The sequence below is a fragment of the Rhinopithecus bieti genome, unplaced genomic scaffold, assembly GCF_001698545.2.
Source record: "Rhinopithecus bieti isolate Rb0 unplaced genomic scaffold, ASM169854v2 scaffold_2453, whole genome shotgun sequence".
NCBI lineage: Eukaryota > Metazoa > Chordata > Mammalia > Primates > Cercopithecidae > Rhinopithecus > Rhinopithecus bieti.
The window spans coordinates 5,243,858-5,269,587 of record NW_016804447.1 but is presented as its reverse complement, the minus strand read 5'-3'; the positions used below and the strand labels follow the sequence as shown (position 1 = coordinate 5,269,587).

Genomic DNA, 25,730 nt, shown 5'->3' with positions numbered 1-25,730 from the left:
TTGAAGGACCAGATCTGAGTCTCTGATGGACCTCCTTTCAAATTAGGAGACAGTGACAGCGACAAAGAGAGACTTGAACAATCACCTGGTCTAATACTTTTTATATTTGTGTACCATGAATGAGCCAAATGAGATTAAGATACAATGAGAAAAAAATGAATTACTTTAAAAATAGTATATTGTTATTATACTATATTATTATATTTATTATATATTATTATTATTATTATTCAGTAAAGTTCTATAGGACTAAGCCCTCTAATTCCTAGCAAGCAACCACTTCTCCAAATCCAGACCTCTCATTTCAAATCACTAGTCCTCTCTGCCAAGGTTTGAACCTTGCTACGTCACAAAGCCTTGCAAGTAAGTCTTAGCAGAAACCGTCTTGTTTAAAGCCTCTGACTCTAGTGCACAGATCAGGGCAGGGAGTAGGTGATGGTAAACTCCACCTGCTACACCCCCATTCCCCATCCATTGTCATTCTACAGGGATGGTAAGTCTCCTACCTAGACAGGTGAACTGGGTAGAAGCAGAGGAACTGCTGAAAGCCATCGCACTAGAGCCACACTACCCAATATGGCAGCCACTAGACATGTGTGGCTACTGAGCACTTGAAATGGCCTGTGTCCTAATTGAAGTGTGCTCTAAATGTGAAGTGCTCACCAGATTTTGAAGACTTAGTATAAAAGAAGCATAAAATATCTCATTAACTGTTTTCTGGCAGGGTATGGTGGCTCATGCTTGTAATCCCAGCACTTTGGGAGGCTGAGGCAGGCAGATCACTTGAGGTCAGGAGTTCGAGACCAGCTTGACCAACATGGTGAAACCCTGTCTCTGCCAAAAATACAAAAAAAAAAAAAAAAAATTAGCCAGGCATTAGAGCACACACCTGTAATCCCAGCTACTTGGGAGGCTGAGGCAGGAGAATCCCTTGAACCCAGGAGGCACAGGTTGCAGTGAGCTGAGATCACACCACTGCACTCCAGCCTGGGTGACAGAGCAAGACTCCATCTCAAAAAATAGTAAATAAGTAAATAAATAAATAAAATTCAAGCCTTTAAAAAATAATAATCTATTCCTTTCATGTTGAAATAATAATACTTTGAATATACTGGGTTAAATAAAATATATCATTCAAATTAATGTTACATATTCTTTTTACTTTTTAAAATGTAGCTACTTCCAAATGTAAAACACATATGTGGCTCCAACTTGTGGCTTGTATGATATTTCTATTAGACAGCCCTACTCTAGAATCAGCTTTCTGTGTTCTTTCTGTTTCACCATTACCCCTATTGTCCTCATGGTTTATCCTTACTCTTCACAGGAGTGAGCAGTGACACCAGGGCAAGCTAACTAGCTATTCCTGGTCCTTTGTAACCCTGGAAAAGAAAGGAGAGAATAAACTAAAATCATATTCTTTTGGTGGGTGGTTTCATTCCCCCCTCCCAATGATCACAGCAACCTCTGAATGTAATACAATGCATGAAAGATTTAACAGGCTTCAGTTTACTCAACAGTAAAAATGAAGACATTTGGCTAAATAATCTCACAGGCTCACAAAATTTAAAAGCTAAGAGACTTTAGGATTACCTGGCCCCATGGTTTTCAACCCAATCAGATAAAACACACTTTTTATAACAAACATTTTATAGTACTCACTAGTAATTCGGTATAAAATCCATAGATCATATAATCTGCCCATGTTTTTAAATTAATATAACGTGAAAACTGTAATACAAAGAAGAAATGAAAATAGCTTACATAAAATGTTGTGTATTTCAGTATGTGGATACTCTGCTTGATTACTCTAAAGAACAAGGGAGGCTCAGATTCTTGGACCTGTAGAATAACCACGAATGTGATATCACAATGCAGACAGATATAGGTGTGTTGCTTAGTGACTCAAACATCATTAGTGTTTGCTATAATTTGATTTTCTGGAGATTATTAATAACTCTTGGTAAAGTTCTGAGCAAAATAAAGTGCAATCTTACCTCTACTTATACACACTCCTGGAAAATTCAATGCATATTTTCAGACGTGAAAAATACTATATGTTTATATAGAAAACATAGTTGGATTCCTTGAATGTCTGGCGGAACATGAAAGTCAGGCCGGATATGGCCAGGTGCTTGCTTTGTGGGATTGCCCAGAGCATTGTTTAGCAGTTCTGCGCCCGCCCATCAAATGTCACCAGCACCCCACCCCCAATCATTGTGACATCTAAAGAGCTACCCTCACAGATTGCTACCAGCACCCGAGGGGGTGATTCCAACCTCTGTAGAGACTCTCTTTCAAACACTTGCATAATTTGAGCAAAATGTGGGGCACAGATATTAGATCTAGGAACGGTAATTTTTTTTTAAGAAAACATTGTACATACACATGATCACGTAGGTTTCACAATTTATGTGGCTGGTTTCACACATCCCTGTTGGCTCTGTTACATTTCCAGTTATGAAAATGACTTGTCTTCTGAGATGCTTTGCTTGTGTCCTTACTTAACAAAGGAGGCCTGGAGGCTCAGAGAGTTGGTGGCAGGCGAAGCTGGAGAACACAGGCTTCATGACTGCCAGTTCCATGCTCTCAGGCTTGCTTCCTCTGGCACTCTCCAAAGTTTGGAGGACGTCACGGCAGCAGTTGTGCCAGTTGCAACACTTCTGACTCTGACTACAGTGTTTACTCTCAGAGCCTCGGCCTTTGCTGCTTACATAGGATTCTAGGATTCGCGATGGAGGCAGATTAAATATTTAGATCCCTCGAACAAGTTAAATTACAATTGGGCTGGATTCCCACTGGGTAATCCCAATTGAACCTTGTATACTCTGGGGGGAACATGAACTTTACTCTTTTCATTCAAAACTCGCATGAACAGAGAGTGAAGCTGGCTCCCCTCCATCTCCCGCGCCCCCACAAAAAAAATTGCTTATCTCGGAATGAAAAATCCATCCAGTTCCTTGGAGGATTCGCTTTGCCTTGCCCCATAGCAGACACAGTGTGTGTATTCAGCGGGAACAATTTGCTCATGCCAAGAAACTAGATCCTGTTTGAATGACAGTAGTTATGGGACAACAATATGTCTACAGCCCACACCAAAGCATGGCTTGTACTTTATGGCTGGCATTGCCCCAGCAGAGAATCAGCAGGCAGCTGAGAAACCTCTCATGGCCACTGGACTCTGACAACCATCTCTACTGCCCTCCCTTGCCCTTAACTGCCTATACCCCTTAATTTGGGCTTTTGATCTAGGAGCAATATCCTTTGGCTCCAAGTCAATTTCTGTTCTGTGGCTCTCTCGGTAGCTGGGGGAAAGGGTGATTCTGGCTGGCCCTGGACTCTTAACTGTTCTCAGAGTCCCCAGAAACATCTTTTTTTCTTCTTTCTTTCTTGTTTTTAAAAGCCTATAGACTCTTTCTGTTTCCTCGGCAGCTCTAAGCTCATCCTGCCCCCTCCCCTAGCTCAGTTCCACACCCCCACTCAGGACAGTGGTGCCTTAATGTCCACAGAACCCAGGTCAAGCCCGTGTCATGCCAGCAGGTGTCCCTTGTTCCTGGGACTTGGACCATCGAGGCCCTCTGGGCTTTGAGATAATTTGTCATATCCACTGATACACGAGCCAGGGAACTCAACCTAAAATAGTTACAGGTGGGACAGAAGAAACAAATGAAACTGAGCATCAAGATTTCCCCAACTGGCCGGGCGCGGGGGCTCACGCCTGTAATCCCAGCACTGTGGGAGGCCGAGACGGGCGGATCACGAGGTCAGGAGATCGAGACCATCCTGGCTAACACGGTGAAACCCCGTCTCTACTAAAAAAAAATACAAAAAACTAGCCGGGCGAGGTGGCGGGTGCCTGTAGTCCCAGCTGCTCGGGAGGCTGAGGCAGGAGAATGGCGTAAACTCGGGAGGCGGAGCTTGCAGTGAGCTGAGATCTGGCCACTGCACTCCAGCCTGGGCAACAGAGCGAGACTCCGTCTCAAAAAAAAAAAAAGATTTCTCCAACTGACACACATAATGTGAGAGAAAGCATAGGAGAAAAGATCCGTAAAGGAAGAAGAAAAGGTCATGGAAAGAAAGAGGAAGTTTCTGTCCCAACTTTCCCTGATTACTTGAAATTCTGTGTGTCTGAAGTGAACCAAGAAAAGCTGCCAAGAAAGAAGTTGTGGAAGATAAGGACACAAAAGCAACATTTAGTTTTCAGTGCTTTGTAAAAGCCCAAAGACTATTGTATGCTCTTGACAACTGCATTACCATGTTTGATTCCAGTTTTTTTGAATTTGGATGTTTTGGGAGTTTTTACATGGCTAGATTCTTGGCATCTAGTGATAAAAGGAAAGGGACTCTGACAATGCAATTTCCAGTTACAAAATAGGTGTTAGTTCTTATTTAATTATACAAGCGCTTCTGCTCTATCAGCTATTGGCAAAGTTTTCTGTGCATTGTCCTAATGCTTTGTGATACAATTCTTTTATGATATAACACGTCACTTAAATTTATATTTTCTGCCTTTTCTTCCCACACTAATTTGAACCACACAAAAAATTGATACGAAAGATGAGAAACTTCATGCAGGACAAATAGGGATATTCTATTGGGGCAATTATCAATTAAAGTTAACATTTTATATAACAATACAGGATATGACAAAATCAACTCAAGATGCAGTATATTGGGATCGCATTATAACTAACCAAGTCCAGACCTAAATTTTACACCAATTGTAAATCATGGTGAGAAAAATAAAACTCATGCCTGAGCCAGAGTTTGCTTTCCTTGCATTTGGCAACAAACTGTTACTAACTTTGCACAAGATAGGCCACAGGGGAGAAAATACTACATTTCTTTGAAACAATCCCTGATTATAAAGGGTAGCTAATTCTCATTTAGTAACCAGCTGGATTTTTAAATAATAATACCACCTTAAATGAAAATTGATGCATCTAGCCTCAACAGAAACTATGTCTAAATGACATTCCTGGAACTTAGAATACACTTTTTTTTTTTTTTTTTTGGTTTTTTTTTTTAGTAGAAATGAGGTTTTGCCAAGTTGGCCAGGCTGGTCTTAACTCCTGACCTCAGGTGATCCACCCACCTCGGCCTCCCAAAGTGCTAGGATTATGAATTTTTTTTGAAGTCTACTATTTATTTATGCCAGTTAGTTGGTTAGTTTATATGCATTGCCTTGTTTAAGCTTTTTAGAAGACTTATTAACTAAAGTCCATAGTTGACATTAGGGTTCCCTTCTCTGTGTACAACACAAAGAAGGGTTTTGTCAAATACACAATGTCATATGTCCATCATTACAGTATGTTCTCTAGTATCATTCTATGACTGATACAGTAATATAGTATTCTAGACACTATAGAACAGTTTCACTGCCCTAAAAGTCCCCTATGCTTCATCAACTCATCCCTTACTCCCTTCCCTGAATGCTTGGCAATCACTGATGCTTTTTACTCTTGCTATAGTTTTGCCTTTTCCAGATGTCACACAGTATACCGCCTTTTGGACTGGCTTATTTCACTGATACATAGATGTCATATAGTTTTGCCTTTTCCGGATGTCATACAGTATACTGCCTTTTGGACTGGCTTCTTTCACTTATCAATATGTATTTAATGTTCCTCCATGTCTTTTCATGGCTTGATAGCTCATTTCTTTTATCACTGAATAAAAGATACAGATGGACGTACCACAATTTATCCACTTAGTTACTGAAGGGCATCTTGGTTGCTTCCCAGTTTTGGCAAGTATGAATAAAACTGCTACAAACATTCGTGTGCGCAGGTTTTTATGTGGACATAAGTTTTCAATTCCTTTGGGTAAATACCAAGGAGATGGATTGCTGGATCATATGGTAAGAGTATGTTTAGTTGTATAAGAAACTGCCAAACTGTCTCCCAAAGTGGCTGCACCATTTTGCCTTCTCATTGCTTCATCTTTTAGCAGCATTTCAATGTATGTATTTTACCACCTGTTACTCGGATGAACAAACTGAGATTTCAAGAGATTAAATAACTTGCCCAAAGTCTCAAAGCAGAGTGAGGACTAATGCTGGGATTCAAATTTGGGTGGATCTGGCTTTAAAGCTAGTGATCGTCCTGCTACACTACACTGCATCACCAAGCAAACCCAGCACTGAGCCAGGCCAGAGTCCTTCAGTGGCACCAGTATAGGTGGCCAGCCTCTGCTCAATGTATTAAAGTCCCCATCCTGAGTCTAAAGCCAAGCATCAGGAAAATGTCCTATCACACAGCCTTGAAACTTTACTTCTTCCCCTGAACCAGAGAGTCACTCTTCCTTTCCTTCTCTGCCCCAGTTCCAGCTGTAAGGCACTGTAAATATGGCACAGAGCAAGCACTAGAAGTAGTCATGTCTCAGTGCAGCTCTAGCTGTAGGCAAAGACAGCCTGCTCTTATTAAACTTTGCATTATCATGCCATGAAACCACCCTCAGTAATGCGAACACTAACCCAAAGCCCCAGCATGAGGTTTCAGAATTCAGGGCTTCTTTAAAAAGCTAGACCACCAGCAGCGGGCTGTTCCAGGAGGGGGGCTAAGGGAAAAAGTCACTGACATCGCCTTAAGCCAGAAACAACTAAAGATAACTTATCACAGGCTCATACCTATAAACTAAGAGACTTAGTCGCTTGAAAATGCTTCTAGATTTTTAGCTCAAGACAAGGGAGTTTTGCATTGCATTTTCCAGGTGTGATCTGAATATTTCTCATTCTCAGTCTGGCATAAATCCAAATACACTTGTACCTCAGTTAACTGATTGTCACAATATACAGCATACGTTGAAAGACAGGCAGTGATAGTGCTGGGAGGGAAGGCCAGCTTGAGCCTACTGTTGGGGCTGGGTTTGAGGCTTAGCTCTAGCAATGACTTAGTAGGGCTTTGAGGCAAGACATGGAGCCCATTTCACAATCTGGAGGCTGGGAGTAAAATTTACTGTCATAATACACACATCAGCCATACTGTATTCTGCAAAGGGCCTAGTGAAATTCCCTATTCTTTTTTTTTTTTAGACTGAGTTTCACTCTTGTTGCCCAGGCTGGAGTACAATGGCGCAATCTTGGCTCACCGCAACCTCTGCTCCCGTTTTCAAGGGATTCTCCTGCCTCAGCCTCCTGAGTAGCCGAGATTACAGGCATGCACCACCATGCCTGGCTAATTTTTTTGTATTTTTAGTAGAGACCGGGTTTCTCCATGTTGGTCAGGCTGGTCTCGAACTCCCGACCTCAGGTGATCCGCCCGCCTCGGCCTCCCAAAGTGTTGGGATTACAGGCATGAGCCACCGCATCCAGCCAATATTCCCTATTCTTAAGTCACATCGGTTCTTTTTCTTCCTCTCTTCTCTCGTCAGCAATTCCAGCTACATTAGTCACACCAGCTTTCAAACAGGGCACAGAATGTCCTACTTCAAGAGAAAGTACAATTTGGTACAGCCTTGAGACATAGCTTAAGAAGAGGAGTAAGGCTTGTTTTCAGGGTTAATATGGTCTGGTTAATTTAGAGAGTGTACTTAACACAGCAATTTTGACAAGCCTAGAAGCACAGCCCTTGCTGATGGTAAATTCTTTAAAAGGTTTGTACAACTTTTCAGTTGTTGAGTGAAAAGGTTATATAAGACTAATTCTTCAGCTGCCACTTGTAGAAGTGGTTAGATTTCTATCAAGGAGAACACAAGTTGAGGGGAAGGGATGAGACTGTTGAATACGAAAAGAGGCTAAATTCGTGGAACAATTATGCTAAATTCGTGGAACTATTATGCCTATGTCTTTATCCACCAAGGGAGAGCTATGGATTTAGTTCACATTTTCATATATGTAGAAAAGGGAAACAAGAATAATGTGTAAACCAGCTATGCCAAGATGCCCATTCATTCTGTGTTCAATCAATTATAAAGAAAAGTCCTTACTGTGACTATGAGGCAGTAAAGAGGGCAAGGCCATACTGGCACACTGGACCTTGGCATCTAGGAAGCACAACCACTCAGGCACTAGGGAGGCATGGGCTTGGCATTCAAGACTCTATGTCATTATCGCATGACAGAAGGAAGGGATTTTGTGATCTAATGTGATCAGTCACTGCCATCCAATTCACATGAAAGAAAATGGAGACCAATGGATTTAAATGGTTTGCCCAAGGTCACACAGCTAATTTATGCCAAAGATGGGGCCAGAACCCCATATCTCTACCCCCAATCCAGGATTTCTTCCAGAACACCCATGTTCCTCAAAATGAGGCAGAACTACTCTCGGAGTACAAGTATATGCACAGCAAAAGAATAAACCTGGTGTATTTTCCTGGAGAGTCCATTTAAATGATAAACATTTTATATTAAAACACATATGAATATATTATGAATAGAAATCAAAATTCGGGCTGGGCACAGTGGCTCACACCTGTAATTCCAGCAATTTGGGAGAGCAAGGCAGGTGGATCACCTGAGGTCAGGAGTTTGAGACCAGCCTGGTCAACATGGTGAAACCCCGTCTCCACTAAAAATACAAAATTAGCTGGGCGTGGTGGTGCGTGTCCGTAATCCCAGCTACTCAGAAGGCTGAGACAGGGGTATCACTTGAACCTGGGAGAAGGAGGCTGAAGTGAGCCAAGATGGCACCATTGCACTCCAGCCTGAGCAACAAGAGTGAAACTCTCTCAAAAAAAAGAAAAAAAGAAGTCAAATTTCACAAAAATGTTTATAATAAAAAGAAGGCTTCACAAAGATTCTATGCTTGAGATGAGCCACTATGGTCTACTTTCTCCGACCTCCTAGGAACATGGTCAGTCTGAGGAAGGCAGGGGATCTTCAGAGGTGACTTGGGCAAGCAATGCAGTACTCAGTGCACGCAGCCACTCAATAGCACTGGCTCACTCAGAGGTGACTGGGGACTGAAATGTATCAACTGAAGCCACAAAGAGCTGGACTGACAAGATACATTGCAGAGCACTCCAAAATACTGTGACCTGACAATGTCTGCTAGTCTCATTGGCTTCCTTGAGAAACCAGGTGGGCACAGTGCTACAGTAAAGGGGAGCTGGATGTTCTTCTCATGGGATAATAAAATGAGAACTGATATAGTGTTGCTATGTCTCTACCCAAATCTCACCTTGAGTTGTAATAATCCCCACGTGTCAAGGGTGGGGCCAGGTGGAGATCACTGCATCATGGGGGCAGTTTCCCCCATACTGTTCTCATGGTAGTGAGTAAGTCTCGCGAGATCTGATGGTTTTATAAATGGGAGTTCTCCTGCATAGGCTCTCCTTGCCTGCCAGCATTTAAAACATGACTTTGTTCCTCATTCGCCTTCTGCCATGGTTGTGAGGCCTCGCCAGCCATGTGGAACTATGAGTCATTTAAACCTCTCCTTTATAAATTAGCCGGTCTCAGGTATGTCTTTATTAGCAGCATGAGAACAGGTTGTGTGAGGGAGAGCTACAACAAAAGCCTGAGCTTTCCCCTCACACACCTCCTTCTATACAGCTCACTCCTCCACCTCATTCAAGTCTTCACTCCCAGGACACCCACTGAATGGGGCACTCCCTACCCACCCTAATGAAAATCACACACTACCCCCAGGCTACCTCTCTTCCTTAGCCTGCTCTATACCTTTTGTGTGTGTGTGTGTGTGTGTGTGTGTGTGTAACACTTACCATCTTCTAACATACCAGGTAATTTATTTACTTACAATGCTTATTATCTGTCAGCCCCCCTTCTCGCCCAGTTAGAATGTAAGCTCCCCTGACCTGTTTTCCAATGTAATCCAAGTACCTAAACAGTGCTTACCACATAGCAGGCACCCAATAAATACTTGCCGACTGATGGACGTACTCGCTGGTTTTTATGCGGATGGCTTTAGGTCTCAGCTTAGCTGCTACTTCCTCTGAGAAGCCACTTCTGACCAGCCAAGCTGGAGGGGCCATGCCGGTCATGTCACTCAGGTGATCTGCATCATAGCATTTATCTCTACCTCTCATAGAGTCTCAGAGATTTGCTTATTTTCTCTGTCTCTCCACCTCCTTGACCCCCAACTTCACAAATGTGGAACTTTGTCTTGATTACCAGGGTGTCTCTGGTACCTAGGACAGTGCCTGGCACACGGTAGATAATAAATGTCTTTGGTCATCAGCTGGAGGGCTGGCTGCCTGGTTCTTGATCCAGCAGCTTGAAGGAATTAAGGCGGCTGAGGTATGAGTAATCTGAGCTTGCTACTTTGGGGGAAGCTCCTCCACCTCTTCTGTTGGAGGTAACTGCCTGCACCCAGAATGAGCCTCGGTGTACCCTCCACATACCTGACATGGGTAGCCTTCATATTCTCTCGTTCAGTCTGCCTTGTCCATCCCTCTGTGCTCCTATGAAAAGGTATTTATTGAGTCCATGATCTATTCCAGCAGTCTTCAAACGGACTTCCCAAAGGTACTAGAGCAGGGGTAGTTTCATAAAAATGGGTTTCTACATCCTCAATTTCCATATGTACTAATTTCTGAAACTGCCTGAGAGCCTTTGGGCATCAACAATATTCTTTCTCCCACTCTACAAAAGAAAGTCACACCACTCATATCTCAAATTGTAATATGGTGTGCTGCCCTAAATGATTCCAAATACTGGTTGGGGGAAGCCTTGGCGCCTTCTTTCTCTCCCTGTCCTGCAAACAAGTCTGTAAGAGTAGGATTGGCCAGTCCTGGGTAGTTCTGAGTTTAGAACAAAGTAGTACACATAAGTGATGTGGATGATGTGGATTATCTTTAAATAACCGCAGTGTTTTCTGAAATCATCAGATCTTTTAAGATGTGCTGGATAAAGTCTACATATAAGCTTTTTATTGATTTCCTTCTGATTTAACATGTCATTCAATAAGGTCATTAAAACCTAGTTTATCAAATCATGTCACAAAATATTTATTCCACACACAATCAATCTTTACCTTATGAAATACGTAATGTCTTCTACTCATTTTTAAAATGAAGGAAAGGTTTAGATGTCAAATTTAAAAGTGAGATGGTACATAGTTTTAAAACATTCTCTCAATGGTATACAGCAAAAACAGCTTGAAGACCACTGATGTGCAGATGAGAAGCTTAAGTGGGTAGAGAACACTTTGTTAGTGTTCAAGCCACCAGAAGAACAAAGACTGACCACGTGCTCAGACCCCCTTTTTTTTTTTTTTTTTTTTTTTTGAGACAGACTCTCACTCTGTTGCCCAGGCCAGAGTACAGTGGCACAATCTTGGCTCACCGTAACCTCTGCCTCTTGGGTTCAAGTGATTCTCCTGCCTCAGCCTCCTGAGCAGCTGGAAGTACAGGCATGCACCACCACGCCCAGCTAATTTTTTGTATTTTCAGTAGAGACAGGTTTCACTATATTGGACAGGCTGGTCTTGAACTCCTGACCTTGTGATCCACCCACCTCAGCCTCCCAAAGTGCTGGGATTACAGGTGTGACCCATTGCACCCGGCCACTTCTCTTGTTTTTTAAAAAGGCCAACTACACCTGGCTGATGGCAACTGACATTTTTAGCCACTGAAAGAAAGCAGGTGTACCTGTTAAATTTCCCGCGGCAAAGAAACATATTAAATACCTAATCTGCTCATTACCAGCCTGCTGCCACTGCCAACGTCTAAAGACATAGCAACTCACACACATATTGTTCTTCTTTCCTTCAACAGGCCTGAGAAATTACAGCCCCCTTCAGGGACTTGCTGTACTTTGCCCAGCCAAGCATCTCTGGGTAATTTCAGAAGGAAATGAGCTCTATGCTGCATTATGATAATCCATGCCCTCCTTCTTTCCCTCTGACAGACATGTCATCACCAAGGCATTTGCTACACATTGTTCCATGGGCGACAAGCAGGCTGCTGTGTGGGGTACAAGGTCTGGGCACTAAGCAGTGGGATACGGTTTTAATGTCCTAATTTCACGTAACAAATGTGAATTTCCAGCAGTCTTGCTAATACATATTTCTCCAGGCAACTTGTTGGGGAAGGAGAAGGAGGGTTTCCTAGCTAGCTGTTTATTTTTATTTTTATTTATTTATTTATATACACAAAATACTGTGTTCTTTTTCACTGAACAGCTCGATGTACTGGGTAGGGGAAAAGGGCAGTTGAGCTAACAGGCTCTGAGGACTGGCTCAAAAAACTAAAGAAAAGAAAATTGAGTATACAGTAATGTCAAATCTTTTATATAAATTTATTAAAATAATTCATTCAAATTTCTAAAATAAAATGAATTAGACTGTATATACCCTTTCAAAGTAATTTCTATACTTCTAATGATTTTCCATTTATTCTTACTTTAGAGTTGTATCACATATATATCAAGAAAAAAAGACTCAGAAATATATATTTTCTCAGTGTAAGGCTGAAATTTGTATTACAGGATTTCCACGTAGAGTAAGAGAGAGAAACTTCAATGGGTATGTAGAAAGGCAACATGATTTGGTCTTCAGAATTGCTTTATAACCACAGCAAGGAAATAACTGTGGCTTTAAGAATATTCAGTACACAAAGATAAGTGATGCCTAACTCTGAAATGACTTACTGAACTCATCACAGTCATTAAAACAAAAGAAACTCTAATGGATTCTGAGAAATCTTGAAAGCAGTAGCTATTATACTCGGCTTACTCATCATCCTTAACTACCATTTATAACTTCTCACCACCTTTGTATAGCAGGTATTATTAATCATCTGTCAGAGTTCTGCGAAGTTAAGGATCAGGGAGGGTAATGCAAGGTCAGACACTGAGTCCATGGGCAAACTGGGATGAGGTCTGAATCGAGGAGTCTTTCATTCAATGTTGGATTCTGAATTAAGTGTTTACATCCTTTCCTCCTCCCTCTCACCCCTACCCACTGCCTGGCCATGAGGTTTTATTTTCCAACTGTTTTGCTTGGTGTAAATTGGAAGGACTCTAATGGAGAGATGAAACAGCAACATTTCAGCAGTAGAGGAGGGGTGGTGATTTAGAAGGAAACAAAATCCTAATGGTGTCACTAGTCAAGGGCCTGACCACAGTGTTCAGCAGCTCATTCTGATGAGTATACCATGACTCCAGCACATACCCTGGGCTACATTTCATTGTTCTCCTGAGACTTGGGGACTTCTTTAGTTCCATCCAAATCTCTCATAGTCTGGGTATGTCAGCACTTACCAGAGCATCTGGATGAAAACTGAAAATTTCCCTTCAGATGTAGCTGGATATATGTAATTACGCAATTCCAAAATGCAGATATTTGAAATCATACATGTGACTGACTAAATCTGTACATTTTCCCTTCAATGTCAGGCATCACTGCAATAGCCTGGATATATTTAAGCTACCAAGGAACATCCTCATTGGCATCACTCTTGCCAAAATGCATTAAACACCCAAGTTTCCAGATAAGGAGGATAGGCATTAAGAACCTACAAATGTGCCTACTCTACAGCTACATGTATTTTTTTTTTCATTTAAATGTTTTGTATGGGATGGTATATTAGTTTTCTACTGCTGCCATGACAAATGGCCACAAATGTTAATGACTTCAAACAGTACAAATTTACTATTTTAACAGCTCTGAGGGTCAGAAGCCTGACCTGGGTCTCAATGAGTTAAAAATCAAGGTATCTGTATGGCTGTGCTCCCTTTTGGAGGCTCTAATGGGATTGCATTGCCTTGTTTATTCCAGCTTCTAGAGACTGTATTCCTTGGCTCCAAGGCCTTGCTGCCATCTTCAAAGACAGCAACAGTGGGTCAAATCCTCACGTTGCATCTGTCTGATCCACTCTTTTCCAATTTTTTTCTTGTGATTAGGTTGGGCCCATCTAGATAATCCAGAATAATCTCCCAATCTCAAGATCAGTACCCTTAATCACACCTGCAAAGTCCCCTTTGCCATGGAAGGTAACATATTTGCAGGTTCTAAGGACTCAGGCATGAACATCTTGGTGGGAGGGACATTAGTCTGCCTACCACAGATGAGTTTCTGTTTTGGTTTCTTTTCCATTTCAGCTGGAAGTAACTTGAGACTTCTGCTTCTCAGAACGCCAGGAGAGACAGATCTCCCGAGTTAAGACTCGCTAACAGTTTACTGGCAAGGCAGGGCACTGACAGTTTTTTTTTTTTTTTTTAAAGACGCTTAATGCCAAATGGTGGACGTGGAATGGCTTTAAAAGAGAAACTGTATTTAAGATGGCCTCAACGACAGTGGATTTTTTTTTTTCTTGCTCACAAACAATACTTGGCAGGTGAATAGGATAGAGGAGTGGGCCTTTTTCTTGCCATCGTTCAGGAACCCAGCTTAATAGAGGCTCTGTCAACTTCCAAATCTCTCCCAGGAGCTGCCTCCCCTCCAGCCAGCCTGGAGGGAAAAGGAGGATGAAGGAGAAAGAGCATATGGGAGGTTTTCATGGGCCAGGCCTGGAAGTGGTACACATTTCTCTACTTATATTCCATTGACTAGACCTCAGTTTCCCTTAATTGCAAGGCAGACTGGGAAATGTAGTCTGGCTGTATATCAGAAAGAAGAGGAAACACATGGTGGGAAACAGCTGAGAGTATACCAAGAAATCATCCTGATCTACTCTAGTCTCCTCCCAGAAGTTAGTGTTCTGTCAACTTCCAGAGGTCACCAATCTCAAACAATTACTATTGACAGCTCTGAAGCATGCATTTTACCTCTGAAATAAAACTGGCATTGGGGTCAAAATGGTATTGTTTCAGAGGCATAGCTCTCCTCTCCCTTCCTTGCTCTCAAGCTGACATTAAGGGGAGTTCCTGCCTACTTGCACACATGCTATCTCCATTACTCCAGATACCTGGTTCTAGTCTGTTTTCACACTGATATGATGATGGCTGACATGAGATCAAGCTCAGAGAGCACTGATTTAAAATAGAGCCTAATACATAATTATAAAGTCAAAAAACAATAGATGTGGGAATGGACGTGGTGAAAAGGAAACACTTTTACCCTGCTGGTGGGAATGTAAATTAGTATAACCACTATGGAAAACCATATAGACATTCCTTAAAGAACTAAAAGTAGAAGTACCATTCAATCCAGTAATCCCACTACTGGCTTTCTACCCAAAGGAAAATAAGTCATATGAAAAAGACACATGCACACGCATGTCTATAGCAGCACAATTCACAACTGCAAAGATATGGAACCAGCCTAAATGCCCACCAACCAATGAGTAAATAAAGAAAACGTGGTGTATATATGCCATGGAATACCACTCAGCCATGAAAATGAATGAAATAATGTCTTTTGCAGCAACCTGGATGGAGCTGGAGGCCATTATTCTAAGTGAAGTAACTCAGGAATGGAAAACCAAATATTCTATGTTCTCACTTATAAGCGGGAGCTAAGCTATGAGGATGCATAAGAATGATGTAACGGACTTTGGGGACTTGTTGTGCAGGATGGGAGAGGGTGAGGTATAAAAGACAACATATTGGATACAGTGTACCCTGCTCAAGTGACGGGTGCACTAAAATCTCAGAAATCACCACTAAAGAACTTATCCATGTAACCAAAAACCACCTGTATCCCCAAAATTATTTAAATAAAAAATTTTTAAAGGCCAGGCACTGTGGCTCATTTCTGTAATCCCAGCACTTTGGGAGGCTGAGGCAGGCAGATCACCTGAGGTCGGGAGTTCAAGACCAGCCTGGCCAACATAGTGAAACTCCATTTCTACTAAAAATACAAAAATTAGCCAGGCATGGTGGCAGGTGCTTGTAATCCCTGCTACTCAGGAGCCTGAGGCAGGAGAATCACTTGAACCCAGGAGATGGAGGTTGCAGTGAGGCGAGATCATACCACTGTACTCCAGTCTGGGCAACAGAGTGAGACTGAGTCTCAAAAAAATAAATAAAAATAAAATAAAATAGGGCCTAAGAACTACATCTAAGGGCAATCAAATAGTTAAGGAGGGACAGTTCTTCAGAGATCAATACCAGCTAATAAATGCAGAAAAATGTAGGAATTAGGAAACCACCATTTTGCTTCCACTTCATGAAGTATTGGAACTTGGCAGTTATCAATAAACATTAAACCATTGTGTGAAAGGTTGATAAGGAACTTTATAATGGAAAGATCAAGGTGAAAATGTCAAAACCTCCCATCCATCTATGATCATTACACATGGGACTGACAGGCTTTATGTCCCTCCTGATGTGGTATGGTTGAAAGTCTACAGCACCACCAATAAAAGGTATTCCTGCCTGAAATATTTAACCTGAATCTAATCGAGCCTCTAGATTCAATGACTAGCTTACAGGAAATATAGCAAACAGAAAAGCATATTAACCACCACCACAAGGATAAAATCACCCCAATCCAGAATAAATGATTCAGCCACTTTAATAGTGTATGTGATGGTTAATTTTATGTGTCAACTTTAGTGGGCTTAAGGGGTGCCCAGATAGCTGGCAAAACATTATTTTTGGATGTGTCTGTGAGGGTATTTTCATAAGAGAGTAGCATTTGAATCAACAGATTGAATAAAGATCACCCTCACTGTAATAGTCCATTCTCACATTGCTATAAAGATACTACCTGAGACTGGGTAAGTTATGAAGAAAAGAGGTTTAATTAACTCACAGTATGCATAGCTCAGGAAACTTACAATCATGGCAGAAGGCAAAGGGGAAGCAAGGGGCACATCTTCCATAGTGGCTAGAGAGAGGGAGAGAGAGCAGGAGTAAGTGCCATACTTTTAAACCATCAGCTCCTCATGAGAACTCACTCATTATCACAAGAACAACATAGGGGAACTGTCCCCATGATCCAGTCATCTCCCTCCAGGTCCCTCCCTAACACATGGGGATTACAATTTGAGATGAGATTTGGATAGAGACACAGAATCAAGCCATATCACTTGCCAATGTAGGTGGGTACCATCCAGTCTGTAGAGGGCCCAAATAGAACAAAAAAGTGAGGAAGGAGGCCGGGCGTGGTGGCTCAAGCCTGTAATCCCAGCACTTTGGGAGGCCCGAGAACGGGAAGGATCACGAGGTTCAAAGGAGAATCGGAGAACCCCCAAATCCCCTGGCTAACAAACGGGGGGGGTTGGAAAACCCAAAATCTCCTTACTAAAATTACAAAAAAAAAAAAACTTAAGCCGGGGCGAGGTTTTTTGGCGGGCCCCCGCCCTGGTAAAGTTCCCCCCAGCCTAAAAAACTTCAGGAAAAAAAGGGCCCCCTGAAAGGGGGCAGGGAGAAAATGGCCGGGGAAACCCGGGAGGGGCCCGGAAAAGCCTTGCAAGTGAAAAGCTTGAGAATTCTGGCACTTTGGGCACTCCCCAGGCCCGGGGTTTGGGGGACCCAGAAAAAATAGCGGAAGAACTCCGGGGTTTTCTCAAAAAAAAAAAAAAAAAAAAAAAAAAAAAAGTGAGGAGGGGTGAATTTTCTCTCTTCTTGAGCTAGAATATCCATCCTCTCCTGCACTTGGGCAACAGCACTCTTCTTGGACATTCCAACCCTGACTAGGACTTATACCATATCCACCCTATACACCCCTAGCCCCGACCCCGACACACACATACTGAATTACACCACCAGCTTTCCTCGTTCTCCAGTTTGTACACAACTTCTCAGCCTCCAAAATTATGTGAGCCAATACCTATAATAAATCTCATATCTATATTTATCTGCCTATCTGTTACGCTCTCTGTGTCAATCTATCTATTAATATTATGTCATCTATCTACTATCAATTCTCTTCCTCTGGAGAACACTAATACAGTGCATCCCAAATGTTAAGTTAATGAAAAAGTAAGTCATCATGGTATACTTACCACATTTTCCACTAACGAATTATAAGCTGGCATATTCAGAGATGAGATCCATGCACTATATCTGCTTACAAAGTAAATAACATGGCACTGGCTACTTTGATATAGTTTGTTTTGATGCAAATAATTGTATAGCTGCAATTATTACTCTATCAGTCTTATACCCCTCATTGACAGCAATGAGACTCCGATTTGCTCTGTTCTGATTTACAGCTTTAAACTACCTGGGTATTTTTTCAGCAATCCAGAATAAAAGTCATTATTTCATATCTTTATTTTGTTCTCATGATTTCAAGTCAACGATTCAGTTTGTTAAACAACTTAGGGTGGTAAAGATGTATCTGGAAAATGTCTTTCAATGGAACATTTCCACTGCAAAAGAAAGTGGCAGACTGGTCCTGCTCACAGTTACATGCTATGATCTTTTTATTGAAAGCTGTACCTGAGAGTGCGTCCCACTACCTGGGAATAGAAGCGGGGGATAACAGGGTACTCCCTATGCAGAAAGGGTGAGGAATACTTTAGGAAACTCCTGGTGCATTTCTATTCACATGTATGTGTGTGCTGGGTTACAATGTAAAATGTATTTTAAATTGTCTGAATGTGGCCACTGTAGGTGACTGACATTTGCATGCATCACAGTCACAGACATAACCTCAGAAAGTAAAATCAAGAGGCAGGACTCCATTCGAAGATGATCCGGAATAAGGTTACATTCGTTGTTTTAGTTAATCATTTACATAAAAATACCTAGTTCTCATAGAATTTTTGGATTCCTTGGGCCCTCAAATCCCAATTTGAGAAAGAATAGCTAGTTCAAGTCCCTTATATTAATACAAGGAAACCAAAGGCATCTGGGTAGAAATGCATGTCCTTTCTCCCTTCCCCCTCTTCCCTCCCTTCCCCGACTCCTAATTCTGTTCCTGGGAGTCCCTCCTTCTTCCACACAGGTGTAAGAGAGCCCAGGGCTCCTAAAGTGGCAAGAGAGCCAGGCTACAGAGCATGGAATGGCATGGGAGGGCTGGTTGTTGGCACGGCTGGTTATCCCTGGGCCTCAGAGAGAAACTCATCAGCACTTCTTGGCCTGCTTTCCTCGGACTCACCTGTGCTCACTATCAGAGTGCTAAGTAGAGGCACATCTGGAGGGGAAGTGTTTGCCAAAGGAGCTAGCCATGTGGTTTGGTTTGGCTCTTTAGTAACAGTACAGTAATGGTAACAGTTGTGGCTTGGCAGTTCCAGGTGTTCAGGAGCTGAGGTCTCTCAGTCTCTTCCAACCTTGGAGAGGAAGAATAACGGTCAGGAGCCCGGTCTCTGGAGCCTATTTGAGTTCAGATCTAACTGCCACCTACTAGCTGTGACTTTGAGTAAGTCACTTGACCTCTCTGTGTTTCTGAGAGGTCAAGATTAAAATGGAAGGGAGGGAGGAGCTGATAATTGCTATCTCACAGGCTTGTTATAAGGATTGAGTGAAGTGTAACATATGTAAAGTTCTTACAAGACTGACTGACAGAGGTGCAATTATGACTCAATCACTCTTATTTCTGTCTATACCCCTTCACCTTACCCTTCATTCCAGAAAAAAAACACAAAAACCGAAAAATACTACTGCTTCTACTGTACCTAGGGCAGTGTCCCCAAGAACACTCATTCAGTAAACATTTGTGGGGATTCACAAAATACAGACAAAACACAGTTTCCTGCCTTCAAGAAAGGTATACTTTCCTGGGAAACAAAGAAAAAGTCATCCCACCAATCACATCATGTTCCAAGGGTTAAAACAGAGAAAGCTATAGGATCAGGGAGGAGCAGCGGGATTTTACCAGAAGGAATCTCAGGTGAAGCTGAAGGAGGAAAATGAAGCTTCAACTGAGGCTTAAATGACTGTGGAAAGAGAGTGTTTCCAATCTTAAGCAAAACCTTATTGGTTCTCTTAATAAATCACCCAAAGCCTGAGTGACGCGACTAAAATGGAAAAACAGAAACAGCTGGTTCAATAGGGTGCTGGGACTGTGGGCTGGATCCTGGAAGTCCCCTAAAGGCAGGAACTGCCTCTTATTGCCCTTTCTATGCCATACCTGCCTGCCAGACACTGAAGGCACATTTGGCTGAATGTGTCCTTTTGTCTTTATTTTTAATATTGCTATTGATACATCCTTATGCATTGTTATAATGTTCTTTGTGCAATAAAACAATTTTGTAATAGAATTAAAGATATATAAACATACCAAGCACACATAAAATACAGTACCAGCAGTTGAGTTACCTATTGCAGTGGTTTTAAAATTCTTTTGGTGGTGGGGCGCGTTTGCTCACGCCTGTAATCCCAGCACTTTGGGAGGCCGAGGTGGGCGGATCACAAGGTCAGGAGACGGAGACCATCCTGGCTAACACAGCGAAACCCCGTCTCTACTAAAAATACAAAAAGTTACCCGGGCGTGGTGGCAGGCACCTGTGGTCCCAGCTACTCAGGAGGCTGAGGCAGGAGAATGGCGTGAACCCGGGAGGCAGAGCTTGCAGTGAGCCGAGATTGCGCCACTGCACTCCAGCCTGGGTGAGAGCAAGACTCCGTCTCAAAAAAAAAAAAAGTTCTTTTGACAAAGTTATGCCAGGTACCACCAAGATGTGGCCCAGACATTATGTGGGATTCTTATTGCCCTTCAAGATGTAGGAAAAAATTGGCTCAAGCTGCCACCAACTCTATAGCTTCTGGAAACCCAAAGCCCTTCTTAATATTTTGGTGACAGATGTTCTCAGGGACTTTTTCATTCCCGGGCTCCCTTTTCCATGACTGTTGTCTCTATACTGACCTGCACTGACTGTGATGTGAATGTACGCATCTCCAAGTTCACTCCCTGTAATCCACCCCACACTACATGCTATACTTCACAGAAAAGTCTGGAGACCACGAGGAACAGGTGCATCAAGACCTCCGCACAATTTTCTGCCATTTAGTTGATGCCTGCCCTTCTTCCACCCTCCCCTCTCTTTCTTTCTCTCATGTGTCCCCGTCAGTCTCTAAACAACCACTAAATTGCTTGCCCTTGGCTTACACAAGCAGCTCTGCCAATACCCGGGCCTTTGGGGTTTCCTTTTCTTCCTCAAGCACTCATCAAAGTGTTTTCCCCCAAGATTATTTTCTTCATAAAGCAAATTCTGATGCCAGATGTTCCTGTGATAGCATTTTCATTTTCCCCACCTCCTAATATTTGTAAGGAAGTGGAGGGGTTGGCCCCAGTGGAGGCAGCAGCTGCAACAAACAGATGCAACAGTGGCCAGTGAAAGCAGCAGAGGTGGTACCAGGATGTGCCACGTGATCTCCAGCCTAAGATGCACATGAGCATGTGAGACACTGCCAAGGGCAGAAGAGAGGTTTGCAAAGGGTGAGAGCTCCAATAGATAGCACAGGGTCATCAGAACCAGCAAAATGGAAATGATTAATGTCAAAGAGACTCATTAACCCTAGGGTCTTAGAAAATAGGGGCTTCAGGTAAAAACTCATAAGAAAAATTATAATCTTGACAAGAAAAAGTCTAGCCCCATAGAAATGTTTTCATTGATCTAAAAGTAAATACTTCATACTAATAAAGAATACGTATTATCCAGATGGCTTTTTTTTTTTTTTTTTGAGACAGTGTTTCGCTCTTATCACCCTGCTGGAGTGCAGTGGTGTGATCTCGGCTCACTGCACAATCTGCCTCCTGGGTTCAAGTGATTCTCCTGCCTCAGCCTCTCAAGTAGCTAGGATTATAGGTGCCCGCCACCACGCCCCACTAATTTTTGTATTTTGAGTAGAGATAGGGTTTCACCATGTTGGCCAGGCTGGTCTCGAACTCCTGACCTCAGGTGATCCACCCGCCTTGGCCTCTCAAAGTGCTGGGATTACAGGTGTGAGCCATCATGCCCAGCCCAGATGACTTTTATATGGTAATTCATAAAGAATGATCCTGACAAAAGAACAGATTTGTATTTATACCATGCAAAGGAATGTTAATTACAAAACTGTTGGCTATGGCAGAAAAAAATTCTCAATGCCTTAGCCTTATATAAAGTTTTCCCTTAAGATATATTACCCGAAGAGAAAGCTCAAAAGTCCTTGGAAAAAAAACCAAACGTATCCTCCCGGCCACTTGATCACATAGACATAGATAGCTATTATTACATGCATTAGATAAGTAGATAATATTTAGTGATTCCAACTTATCCCCAGTCTAGAAGATTCTTGAAGTACTTATCTACTCTAGGATGTGACAAAGGATTTCACTTTGGTTAGGAATTTCCTTATGCCCTCCTCTGAGAAGATCAGAAATTGTTCAAATCCTTGGGACATCCCTGGTGTGTCTCAGCCCAAGAGCCAAATTAATATCCTTGCCCTTGTTCTAGCTATTTGACAAGAGGCTGCTCAATTGTCACATTAAATTAGGATTTGGGTATAGCTTTTCATTATATAAATAAGCTTGAGAAAGGGGCCTTCCTAGCAGCTAATCTGACTAAACTAGAAATATATGGGTTGTTTTCCATAGGAAAAGAAAAACAGATGGGAAAGGGAAAGAAAGGAGCAATTTGACAACTAAAGATAGTTGGGAAAAGATAAGAAGAAACAAGCGAGTCTTAGAGCAAAGGAGTGAATGGAGCCAACAGATCTCTGTTGCTCTTTGCTCAGATGGGGTAGGCCTTGGCTCTGCCAATGAGTGGTGTAAAGTACAAATACTGTAAGACAAGAGGACGTGCGAGCAGCCATGAAATATTCCTTTCTGAGAAACCAGGAAACTGGACAAGACCCCTCCGGATGGTGCCCAGGATGGAATATGACTTGAAAATGACAAAGAGCCCAAAGTGCAGTACTTCTTTAACCTATTTAAGAATGTCGAACAAGTCTTTACACAATTCGTAAGCACACAGTCCAGTTGAGCAGGAAACTGGGGATGGGGAAGAAGTGTGGGGTAAAACTGCACAGATTAGCCCTTGGGGAAAAGTTCCTTGATCCTAAATCACAAACAAAGTCATTCATTTGTTTATTCATGCAATAAATATTAACCTTCTATATGTTCCAGACGTTGTTCTAGGTGCCAGGGATACAGCACTGAACAAGACAAACAAGGTACCTGCTCTTCTGGACTTTATAGATAGGGGCAAAAAAATAAGTATAGAGAAACACACATGCTTTATATAAACTAAAATAAAATAGCTATGACACAGAATGTGGTTATACGAATACTTTACATTGGGTGGTCAGGGCAAACCTCTCCAGGGAGGTGACTTAAGATGAAATCTAGATAATAAGAGGAAGCCAGCCTTATGGTGATCTGTATAGCAGGGAGAGAGAAGAGAACTGCAAAGGCTTGAGGTAAGACTCCCACTTGGTATATCTGAAGAACAGAAAAGGGATCTGTGTGACTGTAGTAGTGAGTCCTGGGAGGGTGGGGCAGACATAGGCAGCACGTACATAAAAAAGGAGTTTGGCTTTTCTTCTAAGTGCTATGGGATGCCAAGGGGTGAGTTTAAGTGGCAGAGTGGCACTTCAGTTTAAAGAGACCACTCTGGCTGCTCTCTCCATGGACTGCCAGGGGCAAACACAGAAGCAGAGATGGATTAGGAGGTGATACAGAAGTCCAGTGACAGATGTCAGAGGTTCGGACTGACAGAGGTTTGGATGGTAGCAGGAGAGGAGAGGAAAGTAGACGAATGCAGGTAAATTTGGAGATATTACAATAGGTAATCATGATAGGCTGGATGTGGGATATGATGGAAAAAGAGCAATCAAGGGTGATGCCTAAGGTTTGGGGCTCTAGCAGCCAGATATATAACAGTGTTATTTACTGAGATGGGGGTAAGCAAGAAGTGAGGAAGAAAGGAAGAAAGTAAGGCTGGGATTAAGAGTTATGATTTGGATACATTAAATTTGAGATGCTTCTCAGATTCAAGTCTGGAAGTCAGGGCTACAGATGTTAAGTTAGCAACCAGAAGGTATTTAAAGCAATGGGATCCAATGAGATTACTCAGAAAGAGTACAGAGAAACTCAAGGATGAAGCATTGGAGGCTTTCCAACAGCTAGAGGTCAGCTGTTGGAAACCAGCAAGATGCAGAAGAAATGAGAAAGTGTGGGTGGACATGAGCCAATAAAAGAAAATGCTCCAAGAAACAAAAAGTGACCTACTACATTGCTGCTGAAAGTCAAGTAACATAAGAAGAGAGAATTAACCACCCCATGTGGCAAGATGGTGATTGTTGGGGACCCTAAAAAAGGTAATTTCAGTGGGCTGGTGGGAGGACAGCCAAGTGAGTGGGTTGTTTAAATAATGGAGGATGAGGAGGTACAAGTGAGATATACAGAGTTCTTCTTAAAAGCTCTGCTGTGAACAAGAGCAGAGAAATGAAGTAGGTAGGATAGTAATCAAGGAAGGTTTTTGTTGTTGCTGTTAACATTTTATTTTCAAAGATACAGAAAAGTAGAGAAAATAGTATCATGAAGCCCCATGTCACTCCGCTTTGACAATTATCTGCCCCTCATCCCACTTCTTCCACTTCTTCCCCAACCCATTCCCAACTCTTTACCCACAGGATTATTTCGAGGCAAATCCCAGACATCATTGCAAGGAACAATTGTTTTTTAAGTGAGAAGTACCATTTGTTATGAAAAAGGACAACAGAAAACCCTGTTATACAGTGCTCTCATTGAGAAAATTCCAGCTCCATCACTTTAGCAGACTGACTTTAATAAAATGTATGAACTGTATTCTTCCTTTAAAGCAGGATTCTCAAACTATGGCCCACAGCCCACTGAATGGGGTTCAGTGGGCTACCACCTGAACAGCAAAACAATCCAGCAAAGCACAGGTCCTTCCATTGTTATAAAGGATAGAGGAAGTCCAAGTTCACCTTTTGTTTTCTAGTTTTATATTTGTGCATAACATAGCTTAAGTAATATAGCTTATTATGTAAGTTATTTAGGATTACTAAAATTAGGATATGTATAGAGTTTCTAGGTAAGAAGTCTGATTGCCACACAATGCCTGGCACTGTTGTGGAACACATATGCTGATGGTTGGAATTTCTGTAAGTTGGGGGAAGTATGCATAATCCCCCATGCATGTCTTCAGTTGCTTATGGTTTACAATTCTATTTTTGCTTTTTCACTATAAATTATTAAGCTTCATTAGCAATTTATTGTGGGTTGTTTGGCTAAACTCTCAGTATATAACGATACATATGTGACTATTAAGAAATCTGCAACTTGTTCAGTCTTCCGTCATCTGTGATCCTGGGTACAAAGATTTGAGACAGAAAAAAATGAAATCCAGAAAATTCTATATATTGTTAACATTTTCTGTGGATTCAGGGGAAACTTTAATTTTATGGAAAACCTCAATCCAGTTAAGATAGTATAGCAGTTAAGAGCCTAAATGGGATCTAGAGAGTGCAGGTTCAAATCAAGGCTTTGCTACTTAGTAGCTACATGACCTGGGGAGGTTATTTAACTTTTCTGTCTCTCAGTTTCCTCATCTGTAATTGGGAATTATAATAGCATCTACTTCATACATTTAAATGAGTGTCTATAACTGAAACAGTACCTGGCACATATTAAGTTCTATATTTTTCCATAGAAATATTATTGCTATACCCACTACAACAACTCCTACAACTATTACAGTTCATGACACCAGGGTTCTGAGAGAGGATAATCTGAAAATCATGAATGTGACCGAAATCTTCCTAAGTGGTAGATCTAAATAGCATAAATGGTGGCTAGCTTTATAGGAAAACCCATTTAACCCATAATATAACCAAACTATTCACTAAGAGCACTAGCTTGAATTTTGGATCTTGGAACTATTTGGTATAGAAAGCAGCAAGATATGCATCCTTCTCTGAACACGGGCCAGCCATAGAAAATGTTCTATAATAGATGAAAGAGGGTCTCCAGCATCTTCTTTCCTCCT

At 42.0% G+C, this 25,730-nt stretch overlaps 1 protein-coding gene across 6 annotated transcripts in view; it reads right to left on the bottom strand.

The window, feature by feature from the left end:
• Nucleotides 1-25,730, bottom strand: part of CRADD (CARD and death domain containing adaptor protein) — a 254,797-nt gene that overhangs the window by 108,011 nt on the left and 121,056 nt on the right. The window contains exon 3 of one of the 6 annotated variants that reach the window (XM_017868389.1): nucleotides 16,626-16,675. The exons of the other annotated variants lie outside the window; for them this stretch is intronic. Within the exon in view, the coding sequence (XP_017723878.1) occupies nucleotides 16,626-16,675 (50 nt within the window). The remainder of the gene's footprint in view (nucleotides 1-16,625; nucleotides 16,676-25,730) is intronic. 6 annotated transcript variants of the gene reach the window in all.